General features: G+C 47.9%; 1 protein-coding gene across 4 annotated transcripts in view; it reads left to right on the top strand.

Moving 5' to 3' along the window:
- Positions 1 to 19483, top strand: part of Nub1 (negative regulator of ubiquitin-like proteins 1) — a 30888-nt gene that overhangs the window by 6106 nt on the left and 5299 nt on the right. For 3 of the 4 annotated variants that reach the window (XM_039107214.2, XM_063285691.1, NM_001013925.1), the window contains exons 3-11: positions 3723 to 3890; positions 4561 to 4619; positions 5387 to 5457; positions 8488 to 8670; positions 8831 to 8922; positions 10333 to 10439; positions 16045 to 16228; positions 17165 to 17272; positions 18273 to 18425. In XM_039107214.2, the coding sequence (XP_038963142.1) occupies positions 3723 to 3890; positions 4561 to 4619; positions 5387 to 5457; positions 8488 to 8670; positions 8831 to 8922; positions 10333 to 10439; positions 16045 to 16228; positions 17165 to 17272; positions 18273 to 18425 (1125 nt within the window). Of the gene's footprint in view, positions 1 to 3722; positions 3891 to 4560; positions 4620 to 5386; positions 5458 to 8433; positions 8671 to 8830; positions 8923 to 10332; positions 10440 to 16044; positions 16229 to 17164; positions 17273 to 18272; positions 18426 to 19483 lie in introns of those variants that run through there. The other variant, XM_039107215.1, reaches the window with a different exon arrangement.

Genomic DNA, 19483 nt, shown 5'->3' with positions numbered 1-19483 from the left:
ATTAAACACCCAGGAGCTGTGAGGGTGGCATACCGTCTAGAGCAGGGACTCTGTTCACTTGTAGCTTTGTGGGAAGTTAGAATCCCAGACCTTGTTCTGATTTCTGAGTCACTGTAGTAAATTGTCGAACATGGGACCCCATACTTTGTAGTAGTCAGTCAGTGAGTGTGGCCTGGAGACTGGTGCATGGCACGTGGTACCTGACATGGGGTCTTAGGGTTTAAGTCTCCGCCTGTGCCCAGGCAGAACACACCAAGCCAACATGGTTCCACATGGAGAGGTTTAATGAGAGAAGAAGAGTAGAAGAGAGGAAAGGAGGCGGGCCATGGGCACATGGAGGGAAGGGGTAGCAGGGATAGAGAGAAGGGATAGGGAAGGGGGCAAGAGCAGTGAAGAACAAAGAGCAAGAGGGAGAAGAAGGGGCAAGCAGCCCCTTATACCAGCAGGCACAGCTGGCTGTTGCCAGGCAACTGTGGGGCGGAGCCTATCTGGCTGTTCCCAAGTAGCTGTGGGGGTGAGCTTAGAATACCAACATGGGGTGTTCTGTAGGACTGCCCCAAGACACCAGTGAACTGTCCCAAGTTAATGTTAGAATTACTTGCTATCAGGAGAAAAAAATAACCTTCTCTAGGTAACTAGAGTTTAGTTGGTTATTAGGTTGGTTTGGTGTGTGTTCTGTTTTAGCTTTTTGAAACAGGTCTCATGAGGCCTGGATTGGCCTCAAACTCCATAGGACCTTGATCCATGGGATCCATAGGATCTTCCTTCTCTGCCTCCTCAGTGCTTAGATCGCAGGTGTGCTCCACCATGCTCTAGAGACATTAGAAGTTTTAGAAAGTAATGTTTTTGTACATTTATTTACTTGGGGTGGGTGGGGGATGGGGTGCACATGGGGAATCAGGGCAACTTGCAGGAGTTGGTTCTCTCCTTCTATGTGGGCTCTGGAAATAGAAAAGTTGTCAGCCATGTTTTGACAGGGACCTTATCTGTTGAGCCATCCTACTGGCCCTGAAATTGATTGTTAAGGTGTTTTATTTTCAAAAATTTCATGTTTTATAGTGATAAAAATAATATGTCTTCCTGGATTAAAAATAGAACCGAGCCTAGTCATACGCACCAGAAATTCTAACACTCTGGAGGCTGAGGCAAGAGGGTCACCAGTTCAAGGACAGTCAATTGTATACTTAGTCTCCTTCACCACTGGGGCCGTCCAAGAGTTGGGGTGATGCGCCTGAGGCAAGAGTTTGGTTCACACCTGTTAGGCTGAGGTTGCTGCTGCCTCCACACTACTTCAGTGTAAGTTGTTGTCTGTAAGCAGGTGAGGGCCGGTGAAAGATAAGACTAGAGCCTGTGATTGGGTAGTGGGAAAAGAAGTGGACTGAGAGTTTTAGAGACAGTACAGAGAGACAGAGAGAGGAGACAAGACCTATACTAGAAAAGGAAGACGTACTGGATCCACAGGGCTTGAAATAGCCATAGGTGGCTATGGATATCATAGAAGAACAATAGAATAATGTAGGGCAATTTGTCCAGTCTAGGTGTGCAGCTTTTATCAATATCGATTGAGTTTTGAATTTTTTTGTGTGGGTGTTTGTGAGTTGAGAATTAACAAATTACAAGCCTCTGGAGGTTTCTTTATACGGGATTCAGGGTTTCCAGAAAGTCTTGACAGACTAGCCATAGGGGACAGATGCTTGGGAATCTGAACACTTCAGTGGTTTGGCTAGGGAACTGGGTAGACCACCGCTTGGGGATAGCTGTGGGGGCAGGGAGACCTCCACAGCTGGAGGGAGAGTAGCCGTCAATAGCATACATTTTTTTTTAATAATTACATGCTATACTTCATAGTAAACTATTACAGAAAAGTCAGAGGAGCACAGCTAATGAAACCAAGATGGCTTTGCAGCCATTCACTCTCATGAAACAGTATTTATGTGCTGTGCTGATGCCGTGTCCTGTGCTTACAGGACTGGCATCACAGTAGACTTATTCACACCAGCATCTCCCACACATGCAACATGGACATTAAAATGGCCTCTTCTGCTCTGAAAGAGATGACTCAGCAGTTAAAAGCTTGCTGAGGACCACAGTTCAGCTCCCAGTACCCATATTGGTGGCTCACAACTGCTTGTAACTCCAGGTCCAGGGGATCTGTTGCCTTCTAGAAGGTTTCCATAGGAACCTGCACACACATGTACACATGCACTTCTACTGATACAAATAAATTGAAAATAAGCCCTTTTTAAAGTGGCACTTGAGCTTATGTTTGGTCTGTCATTGGTCACAGCATAAAGAAGACAATTTTATAAACCATGGTGGGCATGCCTGGAATTGTAGTACCCAGGAAGTTAATGCAGGAGGATCAGAAATTCAGGGTCATCATTGGCTATATGGCGAATTTAAGACCAGCCTAGATGAGATTCTATCTCTATCTCAGAGAGTATATTTTTAAAAACATAGTAAACATCAGTGATATGGTATTCTTCCAGCCTTCTCCTGATGCCTATTTAAAATGTATTATGATGAGGATGCCATCACTGAAAGAAAAAACAAAGAAGCTGGAGAGTTGACCCAATAGTTAAGAGCACTTGTTCTTACAAGGACCCAGGTTCAATTCTCAGTACCCACACCACCTCCTTGGGCATTGGGCACACGTGTGCACAGACGTGCGTGCAAAAAAAACCAAAAAACCAAAAAAACAAAACACTCATACACAAAATAATAAAATAATCCTAAAAAAAATTAAAAACAAACAACAGCCAGGTAGTGATGGCTCATACCTTTAATCCTAGTACTTGGAAGGCAGAGGCAGGTAGATCTCTTGAGTTCAAGGCCAGCCTGGTCTACTGAGTGAATTCTAGGACAGCCAGAGCTATGTAGTGAGACTGTATCTCAAAAAAAACCAAAACAACCCCCCCCCCCAAAAAACTTCCCATCCAATGATGATGAACAGTTCACTATTTTAAGAAGTTTTTTTTTACAGTTATTTATGTATGAGTGCATGTGTTTATGTGCCTGTGTATATGCAACATAAGCATGATTGGTGCCCTTGGAAGTCAGAGGAAGAACATTTGAACCCCCAGAATGAGAGTTGTGGGTGGTGGTAAACTACCATGTGGGTGCTGGGAACCAAACCCAGGTCCTCTAAGAATGAAAGATCCTCTCAGCCACTGAGCCATCTCTCCAGCCTCTACAACTTTGAAAAAAAAGTAGCCGTGTGTGTGCATGCGAGTATGAGACACTTATGGAGGTTAGAATTCAATTATAGGACTTGGTTCTCTCCTGCCACCTTGTAGGGCCCAGAGATTGACCTCAAGGCATCAGCCTTGGTTGGCCATTAGTCATCGTCTTCACAGCCCTAGTTGACTGCTTCCTAAACTAATTTCTTAGTCTATGAAGGTCACAGGAGTCTCAGCCTCCCTCCATCTCTCTGGAATAGTCCCAGTTACTCTCACTCTGACCAGCAAGCTATTTTTACTATTTATAAGTGTTTTCATTTCTCCCTGAATATCCTTGAGAGCCCAGATTGAGTTTCAGTACAGTGGGGGTATCTGCTGGTAAGAATTATGTTGCTTTGGGAAATATACATATATACTATCTATATATAATAAATATATATAGTGTTTATTATACACACACATACACACACACATATATATTTTGTTTTTTGGTTTTTTTGCACTGGCCCTCCACTGAGCTCCGTTTCTGGTTTCTGCTCATAGGACCTTGCTAAGAGGTACTCCGAGCGGCTAGAGTGCTGTGAAAATGAAGTGGAAAACATAATAGAGGAAATCCGATGCAAAGCGATTGAGCGCGGCACTGGGAATGAGCACTACCGCACAACTGGGATTGCTACGATTGAGGTGTTCCTGCCTCCGAGGCTCCGGAAAGTGAGTAGCTTTAAGACCGCCATGCTGTGCTCATCTGAGGAGCAGTTGTGTGGTTGGTTTGCTTGGTTTGGCTTTTTGAGTCAGGATCTTTTTGTGTGTGGTTCTGTCTGTCCTGGAATTCCATACGTAGATCAGGTTGCTGCCTCTGCCTCCAAAGTGCTAGGATTAAAAGGCTCTTGCTACCATGTCCAGGAAGCTGCTGTTTTGTAAATCTACAAGCAGAATGCCAAGGAGTTCCATGTGTTGAATGGTTTTATTTCTGCAGGGGGGTAGGGGGAGGGTGGCACAAGCCTTCAATTCCAGCACTTGGGAGGCTGAAGCAGGCGGCTCTCTGAGTTGGAGGGAATGGGTGTTGGGAAGAAAGTTCAGGCCCGCTCTAGGAGGAGTGTAACTCTTATCCACTGAGCCACCTCTCCATTCCAGTATAGTGATGGCAGGCATGTGACAGATCCCACTGAGCAGCTCTACCTGTTGCACCCCTAGGACAGTCAGGTCACCCTGTTGGTCTAGACTGGACTGTGTTCAGCTGCTTCTCCTTACAGGCAGTGTTTTGGTGCTTAAATAGAGCCCTGTGTTTTCATCCTGACAGCACCTTACAACCTCACATGCAGGGCAGCAGGTCCAAGGAGTGTCTCACTCATGTCCATTTTGTTTTCTCTTTTTGAAACAGGATAAGAAAAGCTTGTTGGAGACCCGCTTGCATGTCACTGGTAGAGACCTGAGGAGTAAGTGAGTATCTGAGCAGTGCGTCCGTCCCTACAGGTCTACCCCTTTACCCTGCTTCTAATGCCTCAAGCCATCCTGTGAGCGAGGCAGCTGGCCTGTCCCCCTTATAGCAGAGAAAATGAAGCCTGGAGGGCGGGCTGACAGGCTGCTGGGCTCACACTGCTCCACAGGTAACATGGGAGCTTCCTAGAGCTAGTGCAGCTTTCAGAGGACTGCAGCGTGGTGCCCCACAGGAAGTGCCCAACTGTAGGAGTGGCTGAGGGATGGAAGGAAGCAGGAGCCAGCCTTGCACCTAGAGAACACATGGTTTATAATTCCATTCCTTTGGTGCTGGTCACTTGCTGTGACCTTCAGCAAAGGCCAACCATCCCAAGGGTCCCTTAGCTTATTTGTCTCACTTCTTCATCTTCCATCAGGGTTAAGGAGAACCAGGAAGTGCCACTCATTCAGTAGACAGTGGTTTAGGGTAAGCCCAGTTTCAGGGTCTTCAGAGGATGCTGGCAAGTATGGCAGGCATGTTTTTGACTCTTGCTCAAGTGGACAGCCCTGAAGTCCTCAACTCAGAAACAAGTTTTAAAAGGACTTGTCTCAGTGGCCTCCAGCAGCCACCCACTATATAGCTTTAGTGTAAAGTGGTGCTTACTGGTCGGTGGGCGGGGGGCCAGGGTGTCCGTGGGTAGAAAGTACAAAGTGGGGAAAGTGGACCTCATAAGTCTCTGTTGTAGGTAACAAGCTTGCTCTCTGGAGCTCACTCTGCATTTATTTTATAGAATAGCTGAAACCTTTGGATTTCAAGAAAATTACATCAAGATCGTAATAAATAAGAAACAGCTTCAACTAGGTATGTCAAAGCAATGCATCTGATGCAGATGTAGTGACTTTGTTATTTCTGTGTTTGTCGGTTGATTGGTTGGTTTTGCTTTTCCTCTATGGAAACCTTCCTGGCCTTAATGGATTTATTCTCCAGAGTTGATTACATTAGAAGTTTACCATAATAAAAATGTTAGGCAGAAAAGAGCATTCCGGGCTGGAGAGATGGCTTAGCATCTGACTGCTCTACCAGAGGTCCTAAGTTCAATTCCCAGCAACCACATGGTGGCTCACAACCATCTGTAATGGGATCCAGTGCCCTCTTCTGGTGTGTCTGAAGACAGCTACAGTGTCCTCAAGTACATTAAATAATTAAATCTTTTTTAAAAAAGAAAAGAGCATTCCAGTGAACAGTCACTGGCTTGCTCTGACTAGTGGGAAAGGGGACATTCATTGCAGTCTCACAGATTGTTCCAGAATGGACGTTTGTGCTGAGGGGAAGATCAGAGTTACTCATAATATATAGTTTTCCCCGTGAAAAGAGAGACAGATGAACAAGGCCAGGTTGAAGCATTCTGCTAACACCCAAGGGAACTGAGTGGGGTCTGTGTCTGACAGGAGCCATGTGAGTCTTCCAGCAGTGACTTCACCCAGGGGAAACTTCCTTGTCCAGAGGACAGTTGACTTTGTGAGGAGACAGTTTTGATGATAGTTGTGTTGTGGGCAGGGGGAGGGCTGCACTTGTCATTTCCTAAGTCAGGGTCAGAGTTACTGCTAATATAAGACAGTCCCTAGAAAGGCCTGCCGCACAAGCTTCTGCCCAAGGTCATGCACGTTGCTGAGAAGCTGTGCACATGAGCCTTGTTCAGTATAGTTTGTCACCAGAGAAGTGGGAGGCACCGATGCTGTGAGGTGGCACAGGGGCACGTGTGGCTCACAGACCCTTCCTTGGGGCAGTCTGCAGGACGCATGAGTGGAACTGGACAGGTATTAGCTCTTGAGCAGCCCTGGTGGTCCCTCAGGAGTCGAAGGTTTGAGTTTCTAAACACAGCCTTGCCGGTCTCCGCTCTGGCTGCTTCCATGTGTACTCCTGTCACAGCGGCCTTCACTGGCTTCCCATCCCTGTGTTCTGCTCTTCACTGGACAGAAATTCTTAATTTTGATGCTGCTAAAACCATTGCCTTATATTTTGTGTTGTCAAAAAGCTCTGCCCGGGGTTGGGGATTTAGCTCAGTGGTAGAGCGCTTGCCTAGCAACCACAAGGCCCTGGGTTCGGTCCCCAGCTCCGAAAAAAAAAGAAAAAAGAAGAAAAAAAAAAAGCTCTGCCCAAGCCCAGGACCACAAGGGTGTTCTCCACTTGTCCACCAGCACCTCCCTTTGTCCCTGAAGGGTCAGCCTAGTGTTCCTCCAGTGTCAGCTGCTAACAGAGGTGGGTGCTGCTGTCTTAGGAGGTCTGTCCTTCCTGCACTTCTGTGCTTCTCATGCCTCTACAGTCTCCCCTCCTGTGGTTCTTTTCCTTTGTAATGTTAAAATGCAATGGGGGTGCTGGGTGGTGGCCCAGTGGGTGAAATTCTTGCTGCCTAGGCGTGGGAACCTGAGTTTGGGTCTCTAGCACTCCTGCATGTTAGGTATGGTGGCACACTCTGACCCCAGCTCCATGAGATGGAGATTGGTAGAGGACACATCGGCCAGCAGCTTAACTGAAACAGTGGACTCCAGATTCGGTGAGAGATCCTGCTACAAAAGATAATGTGGAGGCACTGGAGAGGTGGCTCAGAAGTTACGAGCCACCGAAGGAGGACCCAAGTTCTATTCCTAGCAACTATATGGTGGCTTGCAATCACCAATAACCCAATGCCAGGGAATCCAACAGGCACACGTGTGGTGTACATACAACATGCAGGGCAAAATAGTCATACATACCAAGTAAACGAAATAATCCTGAAAAGGGGGCTGGAGAGATGACTCAGTGGTTAAGAGCACTGACTGCTCTTCCAGAGGTCCTGAGTTCAGTTCCCAGCAACCACATGGTGGCTCACAGCCATCTGTAATGGGATCTGATGTCCTCTTCTGGTCTGCAGGCATTACATGCAGGCAGAAAGCTGTATGATGTATGCATAATAAATAAATATTTAAAAAAATAAGCTTGAAAACCATTTAAAAGAATAATGTGGAGGAGCAGTTAAGAAAGACCCTTGATATTGACCTGTGACCTCCAAACCCACCTACACAAAAACGTAGTCAGGGCAGTGGTGGCACGCACACCTAGTCCCAACACTCTGGAGGCAGAGACAGGCAGTTTCTCTGAGTTCATGGCCAGCCTGGCCTACAGATCTAGCCAGATGATGTCCCCTCTTGCCACCTCCTTCTGGTGGATCTTGTAACATTCAAATACAGAAATGAGGTGTCTGAAGGCGGGGAGCCTGGGAAGCGTAGGAGTGCAGGAAGGACAGACCTAAGACAGCAGCAGCTCACACTGGAGGACCAGCTGACCCTTCGGGGACAAAGGGAGGTGGGAGGTGCTGGTGTCTGGGCTGGCCTCCCTTCTTTTGTTTGTGGGCATTTATTATCAGAGGAAACCGAGTCCTCTGCTTTTCACCATGGCCGGAGCTGGCCCTGATGTCCTTACTGCACTGCGGCTTCTTGAGTTAGTTTTTTTCTCAACTGGAGGATAGGAGAGTTTGCGTATTGATAGATTACACTTTCTCGTTTTCCTCTTATCCTGCCTGGATATCATTTCTATCAGTATGGTCTTAGGGTGAAGAGAAAGAAAACAGGAAAGAGCAAATGTGGCCTGCTGGTCTCAAAGTGCAAATGAATGCAGGGTTTTGACTCCTGTTTTCCAGGGTGGTGGAGGGATTCAGTGGGCACTGAACTGCCAAGCCTGGCGATTTCAGTTTGGTCCTGGGATGAAGCAAAAAAGTGCTTTGTGCATGTTGTTCACACACACAAGCTCATTCCAAAATAAATAAATTATTTAATTAAAAAAGGACTCCATTTACCACAGGAAATGGACTGTTGGCCAGGAAGTTTGTGTGACAGGCAATTCTGCTGTTCCCAGGGAAAAGCCTTGAAGAGCAAGGAGTCACTCACAATGTGAAGGCCATGGTGTTGGAGCTGAAACAGTCTGAAGAGGATGTGAGGAGAAACCTGCAGCTGGAGGAGGAGGAACAGAACGAGGCTGAGCAGAAGGAGAAACGCATTCAGAGGACCAAAAGGGGACTGGAGATCCTGGCCGAGAGAGGTACACCATGTTGGCTTGTCACCTCCCTAGATGCATCCGGACAGCACACAGATAAGCATTGTGCCTGCTGTGGAGTCAGTCCTCTCCACAGTCTGGCATCTCCAGTGTAGTCACTGCTGCCCAGCCCTGAATTAACGAGGCTCCTGTGGCTTTCTTGCAGCTGAGATGGTGGTAGACCCGGAAACGATGCCTTACTTAGACATTGCGAACCAGACTGGCAGGTCAATCAGAATTCCCCCTTCAGAAAGAAAAGTAAGTCTGCTTTGGAAGGCTTGCCCTAGGTGGGCGGCTCACGGGGGGTTTGTGCTGGTTCCTAGGAGTCAAGAGCTTCTTAGGAGGAAGAGGTCTGACTTCAAGTTCATTTTAGGGTTTTTGTTTCATTTTGTATCTTTTTGGTATTTAAATGACAATTTGGGGCAAGCCTCACTACTTGAATTATTCTGTTTAAAATGAAGAATTTGGGGACTGGAGAGAGAGCAGCAGGCAGAGGTTCTTGCTCTCAGCCTGCTGACCTGGTCTCCTCTTCAGAACCTACACTGTGGGAGCAGAGAGCAGCCCCCTCTTACATTCACATGCACTCTGTGACAGCTGTACTCATATACAGACACATGCACATACACAATAAATAGTTAAAGATTACACAATGAGGTTGTAAGCTGGACATATGTTACAAGCCTGTAATCCTTGCACCTGGGAGGCTGGGGACCGAGCCCTCATTTAGTGCACAGTTGAAGCCATTGCAACCTTTTAAAAATGGTTTAGGGGCTGGAGAGATGGCTCAACAGTTAACAGCACTGACCTCTTCCAGAGGACCTGAGTTCAATTCCCTGCAACCACATGGTGGCTCACAACCATCCAGTGCCCTTGTCTGGTGTGTGTGAAGACAGTGACAGTGTACTCACATATATAAAATAAATAAATCTTTTTAAAAATGGCTCTGGAGGGCCAGCAAGATGGCTGAGCAGCTCAAGTGCTTGCTATCAAGCATAGCAACTCAAGTTTTATCTCCAGAACTTAAATGGTAGAAAAAGAGTCCTGAAATTTGTCCTGTGACCTCTACACATGTGCTGTGGCACAAATGCACACACATGTCCACAGACACACAAATGTTGTAAAAAGTTGTCTAGGAAATGCTGGCATTGTCAAGGAACTTGGAAGTGTGTGGTGATCCTGCTTGTGAAGGTGGAGGGTGGGAGACTGATGTAGGAGTCTTGATACGTAAGGGACCCCAAATTAAAAGCAAAACCACAACCGAAACCATGCTTGATGAAGTTAGGTTCTTACTTGGACGGTCTCGCTGCTTAGGGCAGGCTGGCCTCCATCCTGTCATCCTCCCTCCTCAGCATCCCAGCTGGGATCACAGCCCACAAGAGTTCCTGGTCGCTCATGCCTAGTCTTGAAAACTGAAGCCCATGGCTCAGCAGGCAGAAGAAGACCTGAAGAAACCTGGGGGACGCCACTCTCACAGCTTGGCTTGAGAGGCTGCAGGGCCTCACCGAGCTAAAGCTCTCTTTGGAGCTTAGCTAATTTGGGTTTTAGATTGAGTTGTGTTTGGTTTTTGCCTTGCTTTTCAGTAAAGCTAATACACTTTTTAACTTGTTTTATTGATGTCGTACTAACCTGTTTGAAAGTACTGTTTTAAAATTTTACCTTCTTTCCTAGGCCCTAATGTTAGCCATGGGGTACCATGAGAAGGGCAGGGCTTTCCTGAAAAGAAAAGAGTATGGGATAGCCTTGCCATGCCTTCTGGACGCCGACAGATACTTCTGGTAGGTGCTTTTGCATTCAACAGACGATACTGGTGTAAGGGTAGGCCCCCCCCAGCACCCTCCTACCTGTAACTGCAGACTGACTTCCACCCCATAGTGGTTTCTGGGAGTGAGGAGTTAAGGCACACACCAGTATGTGGTGGTTTCCTCCTTTGTGTTTCTGACTAGCCCCCTTGCCTGTGCAGAACACCCACTCATTTCCACCCTAGTGTGTAGGCTGTAGGCTCAGCACCCACAGGGTACTGCCACCAGAGCTGTTGTCACACTGCTCCTTACCTTATGAGTGTGTCAGTGCGGACAGTACTGGCCCGAACCCCACAGCCCTGCAAATGTGACTGTGGCACTCTTCTGCAGTTGCTGCTGGATTACTAGGAGAAAAAGCCTTTGCCTTGTGTGTGTTTGGTGTTGGTGGGGTGCAGTGTTCGCAGGAAGCAAGAGAAATGCCAGGCCCCTTTCATATCACTTCCTAGTCTGCAGATTTAGTTGCTTCCTTAAAGTCGATCAGACTAAGGTTTGCTTTTCCTCTTCATCAGTGTTAACTGCTGAAGCTGAGTGAATTCTGCTATCCCAGCACGCGCGCGCGCGCACACACACACACACACACACACACACACACACACACACACACACACATATTTTAACATGAGCTTTTACACATCCGATGTGCTTCATATTTCTGTGCGTAGTTTCTCTACCTGGGGCTGGCCCCCATTTTCTTTTTCCCTGGTGCTGGTAGTTTCTGAAATTTCCCAGGGTTCCTAGTTCCTGTCTGTGGAAATGGTAGAGAATGTAATCTGTGCAGGTTGGATACTGAGACAGAATGGATTCTGGGAAATGGTCAAGAGTTAACAGCCTCATTGTGGATGTTGTTTGGTGAATTCCCATGACAATCTTCTGTGTCAAAGAAAACCCGAAAGAAATGTTTTCCACCTGCAAAGGTCAGAGCTGTTGGGTCTTAGATGTGCAAATCTCAAGCTAACCTATCCAGAGAAGAGATTTATCATCCCAAATGCTTGGAGGAGATGGAAGGGCAAGGCCGGGAGGAGCAAGAAAGCAGTCTGGGCCGCCTCAGGGTCCTGCCCTGGACTCTGTCCCTGCTACTTTGTTCTCTTCTGAGGCAAACATTGGAGTGTGAGTTGAGTTCTTAGAGGTGAGGACAAGGTTCCATGTCTTTGCATAGTCCTTAATAGAGAAGATTTCAAATCCGTGGAAGCAGCAGCTGCTGTGGTGAACTGCTGTGGTGAACTGTGAACTGTTGTGGTGAACTGCTGTAGTGAGGGTTCATAGTCTGGCTGTAGTGGGTGTCAAGTAATAGTTTTGATTCCTCTGTGTAGGCTTTTTTCAACCTTTTTTCCCTGGACTAATCACTGAAATGATTTTCAGGTCTCAAAAGACCTCAGTGAAAATACCCGTGTCATTATCATGTTACATGAAGTTAAGTAGCAGGTGTCAGTGCCTTTAAAGGATGCGCAGTCATCTTTCCTTTATGGTCATGAACGCACAAGGTGACTGGCGTAGAACAGGGTTAATTGGCTGAGAGTTTAGAGGCTTTAGCTCATAACCAGTTGTTCCTCTTGCTTCCCTGTCCCTCTGTTTCTGCTGCTTTGTGGTGCATGTGCATGACTGAGGAACTGGGCTGAACACCTCGGCGGCTGCAGTACTAAGAGAAAGAAAGACTAGCCACCAGTCTTTGTTCCCTTCAAGGACATAAAACCTCCTACGTGTGCCACTTCCTGAAGATTTCACTCACTTCGTGACTGTGCTCGGCCCAAGCTGTCATGTGTTGCCCTTGGGGAACATTCCAGATACAGTGGTAGAGAATCTCTCTTGTGGGAATCTGTTGGTTCTGGCCAATCTGCACACATATGATTTCTCTTCATGAAGGAAGTTAACTGTAGCAGGAGCCCCGGTGCTGACGGAAGAAACCTCAGCGTTCCATTTTCTTCCCTTATTTCCTAAGTAAACTGAAGTTCATGACTTTTTACTCATCTTACGTGCAGTGGCTACTGTGCCAAGAATAGTTTCTTTTTCCTGTGTGTGTGTGTGTGTGTGTGTGTGTGTGTGTGTGTGTGTGTGTGTGTGTGCGCGCGCGTGCGTGCATGCGTGCGCGTGCATGCATGCGTGTCTATGCATGTGTGTCTGTTTGTCTGGAAATCAACCAGGTCTTGTGCTTTACTGTGCACCATACCCACAGCTCTCTTTGCCTGATGGAGCAACAGGACTAGGTTTGCTGTGTCATGTGAAAAAGCCTGGCAAAATAAAGCAAGCAGCAGCTCCCAGCAGTTCAGGATGGGCAAGGACAGGCAGGGCATCGGCCCCAAGCAGAGGTGGAGCTAGGTGTCCAGGGACAGGGCCTGAAGTTCCCCTTGAGTGTCCAGTCTGTGAGCAGCGTCATATGGGGAGAAAGCACCCACGGCTGGATAGGGACTGCTTGGAAGTAGTAGCAGCAGGTGGACCCTTGGTGCCCACAGAGGATCAGGAGCAGTTTGTGACAACCCTGGTCACAGGGCAGCAGGTGGGGCTTTGGAAGGAGTTGTCTCAGCAGGAGCCCAGAGACCGCTGTGGTCCCCAGCCCTGCCTCAAAGCTTCTGAAAGGGAAAGGGAATAACACTCGGAATGTATATAAGAAATACTCAAGTTAATTAAAAAAAAAAAAAAGGAAAAAAAAAGGCGTGAACAGGTGACAGGGCGGTGTGGGGGCTGTGCAGAGGCTCACAGTGGATCTCAGGTGAAGAGTGGGGCAGTGCATAGGGTGCAGAGTGAGCGAGGCAGAGACAATAAGAGAATGAAGGAGAAGCAGTGGAAGCCTTCCAGTGTGACAAAGATGGCTGAGATGGGAGGAGGCCTTGAGAGCTATCCCACACATGACAGTCTGCTTCCTTACCTGTTTAGCTTAGAGTCATAAACTCATTAGAGAGCGTAAGAAGTTCTCTGGCGCTGGAGAGAACTCGGTAGTTAAGAACACGGGCTGCAGCCCTGTAGGAGGACGAGCAGTCAGTTAGCCTGGATCCTGAGAACTCTGATTCTGGATCCCCAACCAGGCAGCACACACCAGCTGAGCTGAGGTCTCTAACATATACAGCAGAGGACTGCTGGGTCTGGGTTCAGTCAGAGAAGATTCACCTACCCCTCAAGAGACTGGAGGCTCCAGGAAGTTTATGGGTCTGGTGGGGTGGGTGGGGTGGGGACATCCTTGTAGAGATGGGGGGAGGCAGGAAGGAAGTATGGGATATGGAGCAGTCGATGGAGCAGTCGGAGGGTGGCCCATGCGGGGAATAGAATCTGGAATGTATAAATAAATAAAGACAAACACTGGCTGCTCTCACAGGACCCAGGTTCAGTTCCTAGCACCCATATCCAGCGTCCGCAACTGCCTGGGAATCCAGTTCCTGGGAATCCAGCACCTGTAAAAGCTTGGGGCTTTTCCACACCCCATGAAGGCCTTTATACTTCTATATAAGCCTCAGGCACTATAGCTGGGCACATTCTGATCTATTCTAACCTGGCCTGCTTCCCACCCCCACTTAGTCTTAGTCTTGTTCCAGCACCTCCGTCGTTCATGGCAGCTCCCCATGACCACCTGAGTCCTCTCTCCTCTGGGAACAGAAGCCCGCCTTTCCCTCTCCTGCCCACTCTAGGCTGGCTGGTCCTCATGCTGAGTCAGGAGGTGCTGCATCTTAGTGACAGTACCAGGGTCCGGACTGCAGCCAGCTACAGAACGCCCTCTTCTGGTCTCCACAGGTACTGCATGGACACATACACAAAACACACACCAGTAAAAATAAGTAAGCAGTCTGAAGTCAACTTTAGTGTTTTCATTTTAAAATTGTTTCAACATGAAAATTTGTTGAATAGCAAAACTTTTGAAACTGCAAACCAAGTCATTATTAATAGAAATACATTTTTTTTGGCTTGTTTTTTTTGAGACAGGGTTTCTCCATGTAGCCCTGGCTGTTCTTTAAAACAGTTTTATGCTGGGTTTTTTTTTTTTAAAACTTTTCCTTCCCAATTGTCATGATCAGGTTCAAATATAAGCCGATCAGGTTCAAAACTATAGTGCAGGTGTTGGTTTCTTTTCCTTTCTTCCCTCCCTCCCTCCCTCCTTCCCTCCTTCCGTCCTTTCCTCTTTTCCTTCCTTCCTTTTTTTGAGGCAGAGTCCTGACTGGTAGTCTTAGTTATTCTGGAACTCTAGGCAGACCAGGCTCACCTCAAACTCCAGAGATCCACCTGCTCCTGCCGCCTGAGTGCTGGAATAAAAGACGTGCGTCAGTGTGCCCAGCTTGGTTTTCTTTTCTTTTTTTTTTTTTAAGTAATAAATAAAATGTACCCCTATAATAGGCTACCTGGGCTTTGATACATTTTGGTTTTGTGTTTTGGGCACACATGATTCAGTTCTGGGTCATTTCTGTCCTTGTTGCTGTTTGTCCTGCAGGTATTGAAAGAACCTTTCATAGGCCTCAGAAGCTAATGCATGGAGAGTGCCCATTGCACTCTGAGTGATTCAGCCTTTCTGTCTCAGGAAAGTGAACCTGTCAGGGCACAGATCAGGGTGTCTCCCTTGATGTGAGAGCAGATTTCTACCTACAGCCTTTCTGCCTCTTCAAGTCAAGCTTTCAGGCTGTGTTGATGATGCTCTTTCCATGGGCTTTCTCCCACTATCTCTCTGTCTCTGTCTCTCTGTGTGTGTGTGTGTGTGTGTGTGTGTGTGTGTGTGTGTGTGTGTAGCAGCATGGCATGTATGTGCTCAGACACTCATGACTAAAAGGAATGCTAGAAGAGACAGGGAAGAAAGCATGCGCGAACACCATTTTCCATGCTCTTGCCCCCACTGGTCTGTGCAGCCTTGTGGGGTGATAACAGATCTGTTTCATTGGGCTTTTGGATGAACATGTCTTGGTAGGCAAGCAGAGGGAAAAGCTCCTACTTAACGCATCCATTGGACGTAGCCGGACGGAGCTCTGGAGTCAGCGGTGTGGACTGTGGTTGCAGATGTGTTTCTGTCTTGAGGACGAGGTCTGCGCTCTGCACTGAGCATTAGCCTAACTTAAAGCATAAATAAATCGTTTATAGCGTCTTCAGACCTTTCCCTGTGTCTAGCTCAGCCTGTTCATGGGCCCGCAGCAGTCAGCTAGGCATTTAGCCTGGTGTTTTCCAGACTGTTCCCCCAGTGAGAAAGTCCCTGAGCATGAATGTCTCAGCAGAACTGCCATCAGCCGGGGCAGTTTTAGGAAGTTGCAGGTTTCGGGGTGTCTTTACAGCCATGTTAGTCACCTAGGGAGATTTTAGCAATAGGACATCCAGCTCCTGTCGTGGAGAGCTTTGTCACTCTTGTCCTGATTAGGCCTTCAGCATCAGTCTCCCCAAAGAAAGACTCCCGTGTCTTGGGGATTGTAAGTCACAGCCAGGACTGGAAGCCACTCTGTCCTGGGCCAGAGGCCACCATGCTGCTGTCAAGACCCCTTATTCCTCTTTGTCCACTCAGAGGACCCATATTGTAAATAAAGGCCCCATTAGTTAATTCTAGAGACACACCAAGAACTAAAAGGCTTTCCAGGGACCCCTGAGAGCTGAAGGGCTCTGCCATGACAGCTTCCTCCTCTTGTAGTGAGTGCAAAGAGCTGCTGGACACTGTGGACAACTATGCAGTCCTCCAGCTGGACATCGTGTGGTGCTACTTCCGCCTGGAACAGCTGGAGTGCCTTGATGATGCAGAGAAAAAGCTGAACTTGGCCCAGACGTGCTTTACAAACTGTTACGGGGAGAATCACCAGAGACTGGTCAACATAAAAGTATGTCACTGGGATTGGTCGTCTCGGCCTGCCTCCGGGGCCCATCTGCCTTGATGTGGGAACTGCTGCCAGAGGTGGCTCACCCGGGCACAGCCTATCATACCTCGTAAACCAGAGCTTTAGCAGCTGTTAAGAGGTTCATGAACCTGGCTGGGGTGTGTTTGTTTCTTTATTGTTATGTTTTCAGGGTTTTTTTTTTTATTTGTTTTTTGGTTTTGTTTGAGACAGTCTCATGTAGCCCAGGCTGTCCCTGAATTCTTTTTTTTTAAAATATTTATTTATTTATTATATATGAGTACACTGTCACTGTCTTCATGCACACCAGAAGAGGGCATCAGATCCCATGACAGATGGTTGTGAGCCACCATGTGGTTGTGGGGATTTGAACTCAGGACCTCTGGAAGAGCAGTCAGTGCTCTTAACCACTGAGCCATCTCTCCAGCCCATTTCCCTGAATTTTTTTTTTTTTTTTCCGGACCTGGGGACCGAACCCAGGGCCTTGTGCTTACTAGGCAAGCGCTCTACCACCGAGCTAAATCCCCAACCCCTGTCCCTGAATTCTTAATCCTCTTGCTTCCACCTCCAGAGTGCTGGGCTTACAGTATACACCACTGTGCTGTTGAGTTTAGTCTTGCTGCTTCTCTGGTGGGTTTTAAAGACAGAGTTTACTAATTGTAGACCACAACTCTCAGTCTGACCAGGAGAGAACCAGTGACTAAGTCATGACCTGTGAGGGCTAGCGTCCGATCAGGTGTTCTGACTGATCCCTTCCATGTGGAAGAGATACAGCCTGGAAGTCATCCCTTCACAGCAGTGATGCCCTAGGCATTCTAGTACTGCCATCTTGCTTCTGTGGAGAAACGGCAGTACAGCAGTGACCACGTGACCCTTTAATGAGAAATAAGACTGCTTATTCTTTTCTCCCAATAACTTCAGGGGAACTGTGGGAAAGAGAAGGTGTTGTTTTTAAGACTCTACTTGCTTCAGGGAATCCGAAACTATCACAGTGGAAATGGAGAGGAGGCTCGGGAATATCTCAACAAGGTAAGGAAGGCCCTGGGTCTGCCCACCTCTGCCTGTGCCTTGGCAGTGTAAGACTTGCTCACGGGCCTACACCTCCCTCCCTCCCTCCCTCCCTCCCTCCCTCCCTCCCTCCCTCCCTCCCTCCCGTGCAGCATGAACACGTGTGTCTGTGAGGGCTCAGGCAAGGGGCTGTAATGAAGACTCCTCAAAGTGGTAGTGGCTGTAAGTGGGTGGTCCTGCCCTGCCTCCCCCAGCAGGCCCAGCTAGAGCTCTGCAGGCTCCCATTGTCCTGCTACTCCATCTGCCACCAGCAGAGAGGGCCAGAGAGCCAGAGCAGACCTGCACATCACAAAGAGACTGCCAGGGCTGGAGAGAGGGCTCAGTGATGAAGAGCACAACCGCTTTTCCGAAGTTCCTGAGTTCAATTCCCAACAACCACACCATAGCTCACAACCATCTATAGTAGGATCCAATGCCCTCTTCTGGTATATCTGACCGCGACCATGTACCCATATATAAAAAGTAAATAGAGAGAGAGAGAGAGATACTCTGACTGCCTGCTATTGACCTTGTAACCACGCAGCCAGCCCAGCTGGGGGAGAGATAGATGCCATTTGCAGCCTGTTTTGAGATAGGGTCTTGCTGTGCGGCCCTTATGGCCTTTGCCTCCTGATTGTGGGGATGACAGGCCTGTGCTACCACAGCCGGCTGAACTCAGAATGTATGAAAGGGGGGAGAGAGAGAGAGAGAGAGAGAGAGAGAGAGAGAGAGAGAGAGAGAGAGAGAGAATGAATATGAATGAATATGTGCGTGCTCCGGCACTTCTCCAGCATCCCACCTGCCCATTTGCGCTATGTTATGGGTACATTATGCAGGCAGACATAGTGTTTGTTTCATTCCTTATGGTAGACAGGTCATACAGCAGTAATTCACATTTGATAGCCTCACTCCCAGCCTTTAGCTCTGCCAAACTTTAATGTCGCTGCTGTCTAGTGAGTCTTCTGCTTCTTCCTGTTTGTAGGCACGTCAGCTCTTTAAAGAGCTGTACATCGACCCATCGAAAGTTCACAACTTGTTACAGTTGGGGTTCACTGCCCAGGAAGCACGGCTGGGCCTGCGGGCCTGTGATGGGAACGTGGACCACGCAGCCACTCACATTTCCAACCGCAGAGAGGTGGGTTTTCCTTTCTCGCTGCAGCACCCAGGAAGCTCCTACTCTTTGAGGTTATGAAACAAAAACACTGTAACTTTATATCTGAACTGGGTAGGAAAAGACCGGACAGAGGCCAGAAGAGGGGGCTCGGGGTCAGGAGGGCAGGGGTAATAATGCATTGTCTTCCCTTTGTTTGAGACGGGCTCATGTAGTCCAAGTTAGCCTCAAACTTGCTCTAAAACCATGGGTAACCTTCCTCTGCTGATCCTCCTTGCTGGTACCTATGAGGGCTAGGATTACCTGGTTTTCTGCAGTGCTGGGAAAACCTGGGGCTTCCCCAATGCTAGGCAAGTGTCCACAGCAGGGCTGTCTTCCCCCCCCCCCCTTTTCTTTTTTTTGGAGCTGGGGACTGAACCCAGGGCCTTGGGTTTGCTAGGCAAGTGCTCTACCACTGAGCTAAATCCCCAACCCCACAGCAGGGCTGTCTTAATCATTCTGGCTTGAACCAGAACCAGGGCAGTTTCCTATCATGGTGGCAGTTAGGCCTCTAGTCTCCTCTCAGGATCTTGCTCAACACTGTAGTGTGTTTCCGAAAGTTATTTCAAAAGTGGCTATGATATGATATTTAAGATGCCTTCAGGGGTTGGGGATTTAGCTCAGTGGTAGAGCACTTGCCTAGGAAGCGCAAGGCCCTGGGTTCAGTCCCCAGCCCCGAAAAAAAGAACAAAAAAAAAAAAAAAAAAAAAAAAGCCTTCTTGCCTGGAAACATCAGATCATAAAAATGAGGTCTGAAAAGCTACAGTCTTTATAACAAGTACACACACACACACAAAAGCTTTAGAATTCTAAAGACGAAAAAAGGGGCCTTGTCATACCCAGTTGTACAGAGAAGAATCTGAGGTCCAGAGAGCTGGTGATGTGGTCAGTCTTCTCTCAAAGCTAGAAACTGATAGTTTCCTGGGGCTTTCTAGCCAGAGACTCTTACTGTATGACTCTTAACAGCAGTCAGTGGGCCGCAGTGAGGTAGGAAAAGCCAGTAGTCATGTGGGAATGGATCTGTGTGTTGATTGTGTAGTGAC

The sequence above is a fragment of the Rattus norvegicus genome, chromosome 4 (genome assembly GCF_036323735.1).
Source record: "Rattus norvegicus strain BN/NHsdMcwi chromosome 4, GRCr8, whole genome shotgun sequence".
In the NCBI taxonomy this organism is placed as follows: domain Eukaryota; kingdom Metazoa; phylum Chordata; class Mammalia; order Rodentia; family Muridae; genus Rattus; species Rattus norvegicus.
This window is presented reverse-complemented; position numbering and strand designations above follow the sequence as displayed.